Source organism: Acanthopagrus latus, chromosome 24 (genome assembly GCF_904848185.1).
Source record: "Acanthopagrus latus isolate v.2019 chromosome 24, fAcaLat1.1, whole genome shotgun sequence".
Classification (NCBI taxonomy): Eukaryota; Metazoa; Chordata; class Actinopteri; order Spariformes; family Sparidae; genus Acanthopagrus; species Acanthopagrus latus.
Window position 1 is genome coordinate 11497923 of NC_051062.1, and position 14572 is coordinate 11512494.

General features: G+C 45.7%; 3 protein-coding genes across 17 annotated transcripts in view; all 3 read right to left on the reverse strand.

The window, feature by feature from the left end:
- Window positions 1–4908, reverse strand: part of LOC119015513 (microtubule-associated protein 2-like) — a 55524-nt gene extending 50616 nt beyond the window's left edge. For all 15 annotated transcript variants that reach the window (XM_037091572.1, XM_037091571.1, XM_037091559.1 and 12 more), the window contains exon 1: window positions 4779–4908. The gene's annotated coding sequence lies outside the window, so the exon portion shown is untranslated. The remainder of the gene's footprint in view (window positions 1–4778) is intronic.
- A 906-nt stretch (window positions 4909–5814) lies between these two features.
- acadl (acyl-CoA dehydrogenase long chain) lies at window positions 5815–9853 on the reverse strand. Its single transcript, XM_037091847.1, has 11 exons — window positions 9700–9853; window positions 8929–9108; window positions 8689–8826; window positions 8422–8586; window positions 8269–8335; window positions 8020–8184; window positions 7520–7621; window positions 7325–7438; window positions 7046–7173; window positions 6870–6956; window positions 5815–6777 (listed from the first exon to the last, which is right to left on the reverse strand). Exons 1-11 carry the CDS (start codon window positions 9771–9773, stop codon window positions 6684–6686), a joined length of 1314 nt encoding a protein of 437 aa, XP_036947742.1. The 5' UTR covers window positions 9774–9853; the 3' UTR covers window positions 5815–6683.
- A 1496-nt stretch (window positions 9854–11349) lies between these two features.
- Window positions 11350–14321, reverse strand: mylz3 (myosin, light polypeptide 3, skeletal muscle). The gene is made up of 6 exons (XM_037090597.1): window positions 14197–14321; window positions 13738–13765; window positions 12429–12572; window positions 12158–12328; window positions 11970–12047; window positions 11350–11871 (listed from the first exon to the last, which is right to left on the reverse strand). Exons 1-6 carry the CDS (start codon window positions 14197–14199, stop codon window positions 11843–11845), a joined length of 453 nt encoding a protein of 150 aa, XP_036946492.1. The 5' UTR covers window positions 14200–14321; the 3' UTR covers window positions 11350–11842.
- Between the last annotated feature and the right edge of the window lie 251 nt (window positions 14322–14572).

A 14572-nucleotide genomic window follows, 5' to 3' on the forward strand; every position in this document is an offset into this window, starting at 1 on the left:
GCCCGACGCATCGGCCTGCCAGTCGGCTGTTTGCAGAAAGCAACGGGGAGAAAACAATCTAGCTGTTTAGCTCGAACATCTGGAAATCATAAAGGCTGCAGCACTACACGGCTTAGCCGCTACGCTAGGCTAACAGGAGGTCCCTGGCCCCATTCAGGAAGAAGCTAAGGATCATTAGCGGTTTCTTCCCACTGTTGGCCCAGGTCAGGGTCCGACGAACCAGACCGGGCCCAGACGTAACTGCTGCATGTGCTTCTAGGACATCGTTCAGGCTGCTATTAAGTCCTAAAATAGTTCAATTTCATGTTTCCTTCATGCATTTTCAAGAACTTGGGCTTCATGGAAACAAAACTGAACATGATTTCCAATTTTATTTATGAAGTCGAGCCATTTTGTGACCAATTTACCCCAAGAAGTCATTATTTTGTTCCGACGGGCTCCTGCAAAACCAACCCCACCCTCATTTCCATCCATGTATTGCTCTATTTCCTTATTCATTTATGTTTTATTATTATTAGTTTTAATTTAATTCTGCCTTTTTAATAGTATTAAATCTGTCCTTTTAACTTTGTAGGAGCAAAACTGTGGGAACCCAAACTCCCGCTGCCCTACGTTGATCCATATTCCTGTTTTAAAAGCTTTTATTCAGGACTTTTTTTTATAAATATTTGTACCTTTTATATGAATTTCTTTATTTCCTTTAACTGTGGAATGCAAAGCCAATGAAATGCTGCCACTGAGACACATTTAAACTTGTTTAAACTCCTGCAAACCAACCCTGACTATATCCCCAAACCCTAACCATAGTCAGTCAATTAAAATGCATTTACTTTAAATGTCCTTTACCCTCTGACTGCAAAGCCAGTAACATGCTCACGTTAAAACCCATGCAGGACCCAGCTGCCTTCATACAGCAGCCCACAGCACCATAATATCATCCAGATATGTCAACAGCTCCGTCTGCTGCATTCTCGTGAGCCAATTAGGGGTGTGAAGCTGCAATTTACAGCCGAACTGTATGTCATAACCCTGCATAGACGGACACACACAAACTTCCTGTTATAGCCGCGTGTGAACATACAGCCTTTGGAATGTGTAGTTGGGCGCCTGTCCACGTAAAAAACGGATCCAAATATAGAAAAAAAAAAAATTCAAGAGGAGGGAGATGAATTTTAAGGCACGCGGATCAACACGGTTACGACACAAGACGAGAGGGGAATATTATAGATGCCAATATCTGAGGGTGGTTTGTTGCTGCCCCGCATGAGTGTCCTCTCTGTCGATGGGCATCGTCCGTGAGGAATGAAATGAGACACTGGCTGTCAGGGCTTGTTTGGGAGACTGGCTGCTAGTCAGCCGTGGATGGAGAAAGGGTACAAGGGGGAAAGCAGGGTGGGCGGATGAAGGGTTGTTAGAGACCGTCCTGTGTGCAGAGGAGGCCGGAGGATGGATCTCAGCGGCAGTTTATCAGAATCAATACACTCGACAGTTGTGTCCTTGATGAGAGAGAGAGCCACTCGAAGACAACAAAACCGGCAGCAGCGAGTCTGTGGTTTCATTTCAGCAGCTGCCTCGCCAACATCTGGACCGCAGATTGATCCCGCTGCTCAAACGGTTTTGTCACCTTTGCCAAAACACCTAACAGCTTTTTTTGGCCGGCTGAGTAAAATGACCATCTGTCCTCTGGGTTACTGCGGCACGTTCGGTCGCTTTCTACATGTTTTGAGCAAGACAGGAGCAAAGGTTTTCTAACCAAATGCAGGAACAAGCTTCCTTTTGCAGCCTTTACTTCCGTCTGTACTTCATTTACTCGACTTCAACCAACCAAAACATATCCAAGCTTGCACTCAAACATCCCAAGAAGCAGCGTATCTGTGCGGCTCCACATGCAGGTCAGTGGGCCATTCGGTTCGCCTGACGTATGTGAATTAGATTAGCTCCCTCCGACAGTCGAGACTTAATCACCCACTAAAGCACAGTTCTGCCACCTCCCATTAGACACCTGTAGCGCAGGAAGGCCTCGGACGGGACGAGCAGCAGGGGACGAGTCCCTCAAACACCTGTGACCATTAAACAATGACGAGTAAGACCCACATCACCACTTAAAATGCCGCCAGAAACCCACCACGGCACGCATGTGACCACCGGCTCCCACCCACAAACAAACAAAAAACTGAGTTTCCAAATCCAGAAACTAGATCCGTTCCCTAAACATTCAATTCCAATACAATCACTTCCCGAGAGGAAGCAGCAGCCAGCGTGGCGTGTCTCCATGTCAGCGGAGCGTGGAGCTGTTCTGTGGGTTTTTTTCTTTTCGAGGGCTTTCGCCGTGCGCCTAACCAGATCTGACGTTGGGAAATGTACTTAGCGTTTCCCCCCAGCGTGGTGCAGCGGAGGTGGATCGGGTTTCTTGGTGGTTGGAAAAGAGAGAAGTGGCTAAGACGTATGGATCTCACACACAAACACACACACGGTACACAATCTCGATTACGCTCGAGATTTAGAGAAGTGTTGCAGCAACAGACAGAAACCCAACCTGTTGTTTCCTGATTAAGGTCATTTCAATTACCCCATCAGTGATCATTAGACTCAGCCCAATCCAGCCTGATGAAGAGGCAGGTGGAACCAGACACACATCTCCACTAATGCACCCTGTCAACCTCCAGTTGGCCCGAGCCTGAAACACATAATCTGCGTCTGAACGGGCAAAGGAATTAATGTTTCCATGTCGAGCGCGGCCGCTTGTGGTTGTCTTTCTGCCAAGTCGACGCCAAAGAAAGGCCTTAAAGGAGCAGTTCTCACAAAAATGAAAATTCAGTCGTTGTCCTCTCGTTCTCACACCGAACAAACGCCAAACATTTCTGAAGCCTCGCAGGAGAGCAGCGCTGCAGCGTTCTGCTAAACAACTGAAGTTGATGGAGACTTGTTTTGCTCCTGTGACATAATGATGAAAATAAAAACAACAATAAGGCTCCAGAAGCCCCGAGAGCCCAAATGTTTTTGAAAAAAATCCTGTTAACACCGTTTTTTAAGCTTTTAATCTTCACTGCAGCTAAGAAGTTAACAAGTGAAGCATGCAATGATTTGTTTTTAAAACATTACAACAACCAAAAAAAGGACACAAAATGGCTCCTGACAGAGAGTCCAGTGTAATCCAAGTCTCCTGAAGCCCCAAGATTCCATAAGAATTCATTTTAAAAAGGACATGATTTACTTCAGACAGGTGTCGTGCTAACACTTTTAGCCTGGCAGCTAACATTAAGATTTGAGCTTAGAAAATTGTGTGAATAACATCTTTTCAAATCAATTTGGGATCTCAGGGCTTCTATAGGATTTAATTAACCCCACATGAGTTGTACGGAGACATTTTATGTTTTAAAACAAGTCCCCATCCTCTAACGCTGGTTAGGAGAACGCTGCAACGCTTTTCTGCTGTGAAGCACCAGAAATGTTTAGTAGACGACGACACTTCACCAGACTTCCGTCAGCAGCAGTAGGTAATGACCAAATTCAATTGTTTTCCTTTAAATTGCTTAAAGTCACATTCAAACCAACAATCCTGACAGTATTTATTCTATCACCGAGTCAGTTTCTGCCTCCGTCTGTCGGAGCTGCGAGTCCACATGTGTTCAACAACATTCCTGTGCATTTATTACACTCCATCATCAAAAGGGATTTCTGATTGAACTGGTGTTTCACAGCGTCTCGGGTGACTCAACTTCAATCTGAGGAGAAAAGCTAAACGAACCCTGGCGTGAGCTGCAAACACAAGTCGTTCTCGTAAACTCTCCTTGGGTTGGAGTCAAAACTGACCCAAGCGTGAACCAAGAAAAAGAGCAGCTCTGTTGATAAAGATTTTAAAAAGCGTGAGAAAGTCCACCATCGTCTGCATATTATCAATGTCGTGTTTTCATTACGTATAAACCTGGGGCGCGCCAGGAGTTAATTCCTCTTTGTAGAAGGAATGTTTTCACATCCAGACATGGGAAATCTACAGTTCCTGCTTCTCCGAGGAGGCCAGTCTGGAGCGGATCCACAGTTAATGGAAGTCTGGACATTTTTTAGATTTTTATCTGAGACTGAAAATGCAGGAAAATAAAAGATCTTACAGGGCTGCCAGCAAGGACAATTTCACTTTGACAGAATTATTGTCATCAGTCTATCTTAACATATACCTCACAGGGAAGCCATGCTACCATTTGCTGATGCATGCTGGTACTTTTGCCTGCAAGGGCACCCAACCACAGGCAGGGCTACTCCCCACATCCACCAAGCAACACATGAGCCCAACATTTACGCAGTGGGATGATAGAATCTACACATCCACACGCTCATTTCCTCACAGGGTCGGTGTGCGCTCATGTGCTGCAGCGAGGAGCCGGCAGCTTCAGCACCATACAGGCGTGGACCAGAACAAAAGGCGCATACTGCTGCTGCTGCTGCTGCAGGAGGAGAGGGAGGAGGAGGAGGTGGAGGAGGAGGAGGAGGAGAGGCGCACCAGGACCGGGACCAGGACGCACCGACCACAAATAAACCATTTCTTTTTTTTTTTCCCCCAGACTTTCCATCTCAAACCTTCCCTTCAATAAACCTCCTCTGTCATCTCTGCCTCCACACGTCTGCACATCACCATGACGCGCGCCGCAGCTGAGGATTAGACAGCCACATGAACACGCTCCTTTATATGTTAAAAAAAAAAAAAAAACTTTCTCCCGCTGCTCCATTAAAGCACTTTACGCACAGCCTTAAAACGACAAACAAAGAGCATCAGCGCTTACCTGCAGGTCTGCTGGCTGCTGAGCGGCACTAATACCCCTAGTGCGTCCGTGTGTGTGTGTGTGTGTGTGTGAGAGAGAGAGGAGAGCTGTGGTGACAATGAGAGCTGCACCGGGCCCTCTGATCCCTCCCATCGCAAATTAAGCCGCTACCGTAAATGCGGGAGAAAAGGCGCAGCGGGAAAATGTGGCTGCAGTCTGAATGACAGGCGTGTGGTGATTTATGGGAATTGGGCAGCATCTTTATTTAATGTGTGCATGAAAAGTATAATTAGTTAAAGAGTGAGGTGAGATGTTGAGGCTTTGCTTGTAAATGTTTCTGCAGCTCGACATTTGCTGCAAGAGGAGGAGGAGGAGGAGGAGGAGGAGGGGGGAGCACTGTGTCTGTCCGCAGTGGAAGTGAGTGCAGAGCTGAGGCACTGGGGTGTGGCTGTTGCTGAGGAAAGATGGAAAAAGGAGGGGGGAGAAAAAAAGGGAGAGGAGAGGAAGAAGAGGAGGAGGAGAGGCATCAGTGAGCAGTAGCTGCTCTCCTGCCCCCCTCCAGGTGAGGCACCGTGGGGATGCCGTCTGCCCCCTCAGCCAGCACTGATGTGGGGTCTTTTGGGGAGAATTTGAGCCCTGGGGAGTCAGACCGGCATGACTGTGCATCTCTAACACATGCACCGCAATTAAATAAAAGCAAAAAGGAGAAAATGTGGCAATTATCATCCCCAATGTGCAAGAAATGAGGCTGAAACTTCATAAAAGATGCTCTAAATCATCAAGTCACATTCAACAGTCTGCCTTTCTTCCTGCTCTGTGTGCTGCTGTGGAGTCAAATAGAAGCATAATCACCTGTCATGCCTCTGCCAGCTTTCTACATGCAGGTGCTGCCACCTATTGATAGAAATGAGGCAATGCAAGTGGTGTTTCACACCAGGGTTCAATTAAAAAAAACCAGCTTTTACTCCCAACACTTCGTCGGTCGTGTCAGTTCACATCCAAAACTGGACGAGTCAAGATTCTTTCGACCTTCTAAGTACAGGAAACAAACAGGAGGCACATTTTGACATCTGCTGTAAAGTCAGACACTTTAATATGATGCAAAACAGTAACTAATATAACATCAAGGCACATAGATCTGAAAAATGAATCTCTTCTCTAACGACGTATTGTACAAAAGCAATTAACACCTACAAAAATACTTTTAAGTGCATTTTAGCTGGAATCTGGAAAATTCAATGTGAATATATACAATTAACACTGCAGTGAGTTGTACATCTACAGGAACAGGCATAAAAATAAGTGATTATTATACCAAAGTTTTTTAAAAAAAGCGACTCAAATTTGATGTGAGGTTCTTAAAGACGCATTTGTTGAGAAAGTGTCGTGCAATTATCAACGTTCAATCGACAATCAACCCTGTACAGCAGCAGCGATGAGCACCACGGCCTGGAAAACCCAGTTTCATTTCACTGTCTAACTAATCTGTAGCGCAGAGTGAGCAGGAAGGAGTCCAACTTAATCAGTGATGACCGTTAATCAGTAAAGTCTGTTTAAAGTTTGACAATATTAGTTAGAGTTAACCGCAAGAAGCTACCTGTTGTACCAGACCAAACGACTGCAACGGCCAGTTAATTTTTTCTTGCTTTAATCGATGCTACATTAGCATATATGATTTTTTTGGGACGGTGGCAAAACGTAACATTTAGTCTGGTGCCCTGGCTGTCGCTGCAAAACCTCCAAAACATTTCATTTGTAAGAGGAACAAAGTGCTTCTTCTTCTTTTGCTATAATCCCGATTCAAAGAATTTGAGCACGATTACACTAAAATCTGTAACATCTTATCTAACTCTCAGCTAACAATCATTTGTGCAAACCAGCCCACTTTCCCCAAGTGCCTCTCCACCGTGAAAACATCCAAGTGTCTCACTTCTGGCTGACGATGGAGCGGGCGATCAGCTCTTTCATGATCTCGTTGGTCCCTCCGTAGATGGACTGAACACGAGAGTCCACAAACGACCTGGAGAAGACAGAGACACGTGTTCAGCAACAGCACAAAGAGGTACGCTTGAATCCCTCGCTGAAGTTGTCCCTCCACTCCCTGTAACATACTTAGCGATGGGGTATTCCCACATGTAGCCCCAGCCTCCATGGAGCTGCAGGCACTGGGTGGCCAGCCTGCCCTGGAGGTCAGTCGCCCTGGAGGAAAGACAGGAGGACATCCACAAATATCAGCAAGGCGGTCTGTTTTTGAGATCAGATAAGCAAATACAAAAAGATATTCTCACCAGTATTTGGCCATGGAGGCCGTGGCGGGGTCCAGGCGTTTCTCTGCGTGCAGCTGCAGGCAGTTGTCGACGAAGGCTCGGCCCACGCAGATCTCAGTCTTCATCTCCGCCAGTTTGTGTTGAACAGTCTGCGGAGAAAAGGGGCGTTAATAAGTGCATCCGCCTGGTTGTCATGTTTCAGACAAAGAGCGCTGCTTGTAGCCATTCAGGTTACAGACAAAAGCCAGATGTTAGTGGGTGTGAAAGGCATATAAGACTGAGAACAGGTCCATTACTGACCTGCAAGTTAGAGATGGTCTTGCCGAAAGCCTTCCTCTGCAACACGTAGTTCCTGGTCTCCTCAAACATGAACTCACAGCTCGCAAGACCCATGACAGCAATAACCAGACGCTCCTACGCCGAAAAATACAATGATTTACCCTTAAACTGACTAAAAGTCACACACATAACTCACAGCTGGGGGCTCCCTCTCACCTGAGGCAGTTCATTCATCAGGTAGTAGAATCCCTTGTTGGGTTCCCCCAAGATGGCGTTGCCTGGAAGCCGCACGTCCTCGAAAAACAGCTCAGCAGTGTCCTTTGAAAGAAGGAGAAAAAAACAGTATGTTTTAAAAATTGAACTATGTTTGAGTCCCTTGTCCAGGGACAAAAGTTGGCCTTCATGAGTTTCAGTAGGAAGTAGAGCATGTTCTGTGTGGGAGATGCTATCTTGCTATGACCGGTTGTAAATTTTGCATGGCGACTGAGCGGAGGTCAGTAGATTTGGCATCTACTGTGTTGCTTCTGAAAGCATAGTGAGGGTCCAGGATGCTGGGCGGCAGACTAGACACAGCAGATTTTCCCATCATATGATGATGTATTGTCAATTGGTTCTAATCAGCTGGGAACGTGGGCTGGTTCCCTACATAGAACCAGGGCTATAAATAAAACCAGTTCAAGAGTCAGGGCTAACTTGATGGATATCAGAGCCGATACCTGGGCTTTTAGACCGATCTTCTCCAACTTGCGTCCCTTCTGGAAGCCCTTCGTGCCATTCTCGACCAGGAACAGACTGATGCCGTGCGCCATCGACTTTGCCTCGCGGTTCGTCACAGCCACGACCACCACCAGGTCGGCCATCCAACCGTTTGTGATGAACACCTGGAGAGGGGGGAAACGGAAATGAGTGCAAGTCGACATCAAGATGTGATGAAAAAGTCTCCTTTATAATTCTTAAATCAGTACCTTGTTGCCGTTGAGGATCCAGTCGCTGCCATCCCTCTTGGCGTTCGTCCTCACACCTTGTAGATCACTGAGAACATAGAGGTGACATCACTGCGACAACACATTACAGGTAAGCGTCTGATTGGTTTGGCTGATCTACGATCGAGTCCGGACCTGCCTGCTCCGGGCTCCGTCATGGCAATGGCGCTGATGCATTTCCCAGCAGACATCTCGGGAAGGAAGCGCTCGATCTGCTCCTTGCTACCGTAGTTGCTGATGTAGGGCATCACGATGTCTGAGTGCAAGGTGAAACCAGGGCCTGAGCAGTTGCAGTACATTCTGGAGGACGGAAACAAAATCTTGTCAAAAAAAATAAATAAAAAAGTTTGTTTTAGCGTTTTTATTTTCAGAGATGAGTTCTTCATTTAAGGGACAACTCACTGCTCCTCGGCCATGATAGCAGAGCAGAACATGTCTCCTCCGACACCCCCGTGCTTCTCTGGTATCAGCAATCCCAGCAGGCCTTGCTCACCAGCCTTCTCCCACAACTCCCTGCTCACCTGACCCGCCTTCTCCCACCTGGAAAGTGTAAAAAGGTATTGTAGCGAGGTTGGGAATCACTTAAAATAAAAGGGTTCAGTAATATATTCGTTCTGCGTCCCTGGCCACGGTTCGACCTACTCCTTGTGGTAAGGGACCACTTCTTCTTGAAAGAAGCGGCGGACGTTTTGTCTGAAGAGATCATGATCCTCGTTGAAGATCCTGCGGGTCCCGATGTCCATCAGGGATTTGGCGCTGGAGGTCTCTGGACGGTACGAGGGGACGGACATCCCGAGCTGCTCGGCCTGAGTGTGCTGCAGCCTGGGAGGAAGCACAGAAATACACCAAATTAAACATTATCACAATGTAAATAAATAACATCTCTTTGGTGTCTGTAATCACCAACACATCCCTGGTGCACCTACATACTACATATATTACATATTGCACCTTTAATTAGACAACAGGGTTAAAACCCCAACCCCTAATAAAATGAGTAAATATATGAATAAAAAAGCGAAATAAGTGATTACTACTACACAGACAATAAATAAATTAAAATGCAGTTTTGAAAAATACCTAAATCGACCTCTAAATGTCAAAAATGTTCAAACTTTTACTTTTTTGTTTCATTTCCGCCTACTGGGATTTTCAAGTTAAAACTCCTGTCAATCTCAGGAAAGTGTGTCAAAGGTCGTCTACGGACAAAGTAACTTAAACTTCGACCATCACAGACTCTAAGTTGCAGGAGTAGACCTTCTACAGCTTGTATGTAATTCACATAACGACATAATCGAGCATTATGCAGGAATATCACATTTCTAGTCACGTTAAATTGACACAAATGTCCATTTAAACAGCATGAAACTTGAAAACACGTTAAAAGTATGAAGTATTTAAGGTATATTTTACCTTGCAGTAGCCGCAGAGAGCACCTGTTGTCTCCTGGAGACATTTCTCAGCCCGGAAAGACACGTTTTAAACATTTTTCGAAATAAAGACGGAGACGGACCACAACAAGATAATATACCAGCGGACCGCACAAAGATCGTCTCTCGTGTGAGGAGGAATCACTCCTCCGGGTAAAACTGTGCTCAGAGGTTTTACCTTTATATGTTGACATATTTCAATTTGAGTTCAAACGATATAAAATATGGCTTTGCATACTCAAGTGAAGGACATGTGCACCTGATTGATGTACTTATAATTACATTACACCACGGTGTCAGTTTTTTTTGCTCACAAAGAAAAAGCAATAGAGTGAGACCTCATACTTCTACCAGCTCTTTGCACAGAGATTTCTTCTTCTACTACACAATACACAGTTGCTGCTGCTCAGCTCTGACACCTACTGGTAGGAAGACAGTTGTTGCAGAAATACAGTAAAGCTTATTTATTAGTTTTTAATTTTGAAGTGCTGTCAGGTTTTTAAATCAAATTAACTTGAATTAAATCTACAAACATCTATAGGCTTGTATGTGAACAGTTAGATTAATAAGAGACATGAGACTAACTTTATTTATCCCTATTTTGCATTACCTTTCCTCTCTCTTTCTTCTTCTGTGATATACATTATGACCTATATTAATGTCCCCTCACTTCCTTGTTACACCACAAGGGGGCAGGGTCTCCTCAGGCTGCAATTTGGTCCCAAGTCAAATTTACACAGTGGGAAAAATGTATTGTTTTTTTTTTTACTTTATTCCTTGTATTTGTGTCACAAGGATGCATAACGTCACACATCAACCCTGCAGAGTTTGTTGGCGCCATTTTACGTTTGAATGTAATTTATTTGACATATCTAAGAGCATTCTTTAAAACGACTGACCTCTGTGTTTCCACACGTCTTCAGTCTTCTTTGTGTCTTATTCATAATTTGTTATGTCATGACGATGCAGTAACTTTTATTTAGGTAACTATTATGCATGATGGAACTGTCTCCTTCTAAATCAACTGTTTGTGCACCATTTTATTATTGTTTCTTAAAGAGGGAGAATTTAAAAAAGCACGTTTCTGGCACTTAAAAATAAACCACCTTTTCCCTTCTCTTGTATAATCAATAATGTTCCTCCCATGACAGTTTTCACGTCTTTTGTACGCGTTTCAAATACAAATTTCTCATAATTGCTCTGGATAAAATTGTCCAGACAGCACAAATTCAGAACAGGTGCATTTAAAGGTGCACTTTGTAGCTTTAGAGACGAAATTCAGGAATATTTTTTTTTTTTCCCCAGAACACTGTGTGAAGCTAGAAAGGTGGCAGGGTCCGCCACATATAAACGTTATTCCAGGCATGAATAAAAAAGTAAATGAAGATCTTTTTCGCTTCTAATTAACAACTTCTTCCCCAAAGCTACAGACTGCACTTTAAATCTGCTTGAATTAAGTTGTTAAACATGGTTGTTATGAGCTTTCTTTCATTCTTTACTTATATCTGCATGTCTGTCCACACTAAATTTCATATTCTAAAGTAAAACTGTTACAATGTTGAGTTAACCTCTTATGTATGCGTGCCCATACTCGGGCCTATGTGGTCAATGAAGGATCAAGAATCAACTCAGATGGGATGTACGTTGGAAAAGTTTATTCTGACATGAACAGAGTGACAATAAATAAAACTTTTCAGGGAAGCGGGGAGACTTTTGGCGGTCTATCCACGACCATTCTCCAGCACCTTTGGCATTGCTGGGCCAGTGATGGCGAGACTGAATGAGGTGGCGGTGGGAAGGGAGGGATCTACCCTCACTTGATGAGCGGTCACCCCTTTTCCCCCGTTCCTCACCCCATGCGGCATGTGGAGACGTGCCCCGGAGGGTGGGGGGGAGTGGAGGCCGAGTGATGGTGGGTCTACAGTGTAGAGGTGATGGTGGCGTCCCGAGAGAGGGAGGAGGGTTTTTGAGACGAAATGGAAAGGAAAACAAAATAAAACAACAAGATGGGTTTGCTTCAACATCCCTTGTACATAGTCCTTGTCTTTCCTTGGTTGGTCTTTGACGACAGTGTAGATGTCCTGAACACCGTCCGGCTGTTCTTCAGCACTCCTGCTGCCGGCCTCTTACACAGACATGATGTGCTTGACGAAAGCTGGAGAGAGACGGACCCAAATGTTAAAATCTTAGACGTAGTATTAAATTGAAAGACAGAGAGAGAGAGAGGGGGAATGCAGTGAAGTTGAAGCTTACCCTCATAGTGCACACTGCCGTTCTCATCCTCCTGGCCGGCCATGAGGGCATCAATCTCAGCCTCGGTCATCTTCTCTCCTGTGGAGGCGCGAGGATCCGTGTCATGTCTCCATTTCACATACTCTGCATGCTAAGCAAACTATATGCGCTGCACTTCCATATTTGGTGAAAGGCGACCCGAGACTCACCCAGGGTGGACAGAACGATGCGCAGCTCAGCGCCCATGACTGTGCCGTTGCCCTCCTTGTCGAAGACGCGCAGACCCTCAACGTAGTCGTCATAGGTACCCTTCTGCATGGCGTCGACTTCCTTCAGCATGGGCAGGAAAGCGTCGAAGTTGAGCCTCTTGTTGGCCATGTCTGATGGAAAAAGTTCGCAACGGGATCAAAAGGGAGCTCAGTTTGTCAAGAAAGGCTTTGCGACCTTTACGTTTACGGTCTTTAAGCGACAACCTCTTACCGTCGGCGCTGGGGTTGCCCAGGATCTTTGTAACGTCCTTGTTGGTGGGGTTCTGGCCCAGAGCGCGCATAATGTCAGCAACCTGGTTGTAGGCCACCTGGCTGTCACCGACTCTGTCAAAGAGACCGAAAGCCTCCTTGAAGTCTGGTCAGGGAAGGGAGAGCCGAGAGAGAACCTTTTGAGTTACAGAGTACCGACACACACAACATGCTAACATTTCAAGAATCCCCGTCCGATCTGTCCTTTCTATTAGAGTTCATGTGATGCAGGAGAAGTCACATACTCTCGTCATTGTGCCCAGCTAACAGGGAGCGACAGCTGTACCCGAGCAGGGAACAGGAAGGCCCCCCGGACAAAGGTTAGCTATTTCGATGAATCCTACCAATGGGCCGGCTCAAAGTGACCTTTTCTGAAAGATTAATGTTCTTGCGTGGCTTCTGAACAGCAGCAGCAGGAACAGCTGTAGCAACTCCTCCCACCCTCCACCTTCCTACCCTCCACCCTCCTGCCCCTCTCCATTCCTGCCTCCACTTGCGTTTGGGAGGAATTTAGGGGCAAGCAAACTGATACACCCCCGACACAGCACCCCCCACCCCCCACCCCAGGCCATATAGAGGCATGGATCATGTCGAGTTAAACACGAGAATGCTGACTGCGATGTAATCAACACCTACGCTACGTGCGGTATACAGGAACCATAATGTGCCGAAACAGCATTTTCTACTTCTTCTTCTTCTGTCTTTTTGTTTTTTTTGGAGGGTGAACTCGGCATCTTGACATATAACACAAGATTGGAAAAATAAAGTGGTGTAGCCTCCTGATTTGGAAGCGCCACAACAAACGCCTTCCACCAAACACACGGGGTGAATGTTTTGCAGAGGACACGTCTTTCGGCGCTGGACAAAAGGTTGGGGACTGGTGCTAGTGTGGACGCCTTATGTAAGGGGATGCCTGCGTCTTAAACCTTGGCCTGGTGATTAACACCTCTGCCGTGCAAGGCCCACTGAGGCTCGCAAGACAAGGCTGGCCCCCGGCTTAGAATAGACATATCTCAAATCCTCCTCGACAACTGGACAAATCCGTGGAATGGCATGTCCCAACAGTCGTCTTCGGTCTGGATGTTTCCTCATCCCTACTTCCACCTTTTAACGGTTACTTTGGGCTATCGGATCGAGCCTGCAGCTGCTCTAACATGTTTGTTTAGTGAGTGGTGAAGACTGGGCTCGAGGAGGGCGTAAACCTCTCCCCGCATGAGAGCGGGATTTCATTTGTAAAGAGAGAGGATGTGTTGCAGTTAACTTTTACTTACCCTCAATCTGGTCGGCACTGAACTCAGTCTGTCACATGGGAATGACACAAATGATACGGGACATTGACGAACAAACGAAACACACAGAACACACAGAGAAATGGAAACAGATGATTCATGAGTACAGAAATTCATTTTATGTAAGATTTTTTTAAGAGTTATTGCTTTAAACTGACAAAAAATGCACTAAACACATGCTGGATGGTGAAATTATAAGTTTTTTTTTAGATATTAGCGTAAAAAAAACTTGATGTATTTCCCGGGCCATCAGACTTTTTTTACATAGCAGTAGCAAAAGTCTTGTTTCTCTTCCGATAATTTTGCCAATAAAATCCCAATTTTGGGCTTATTTTCAAGAGCTGGTATCCAAACCCACGCCATGTCCCTGGCAGGGGAGGGGGAAAAAAGTAACTCCATCGGCCCACACAAAAGGTCCAAAAACAGAATTTGAGTACACACCATGTTGGAGAGCTGGAGCTGGAGGAAAGAAAGGAGAAGAGATGCTGGAGTCCCAAGACAGAGTGGTCCTGGGCCATGGTCGAAGCCCCCTCTTATTTATCCCGGGCCTGTGATGTCACATATGCTAATGTGGCGGATCAGATGACACGCTGGAACATCTTTAACTTTCTTAGGGCACACGGAGGGGAGCGCAGAGGGAGTAGGCCTTTAGAAGGGGACAGGGGTATTTTTAGAAGAAGAAATAAGTGTACGAGACTCCTGTGTTGTGTTCGTCCAAGAAGTTTTTTTAATTCACCCCGACGAGGAGTAAAAGCTTTCTTTGATTCGGTGTTGAAAGTTTTTACGGTTTGCAGGAGATGCACGGTTGAGCTCGTGG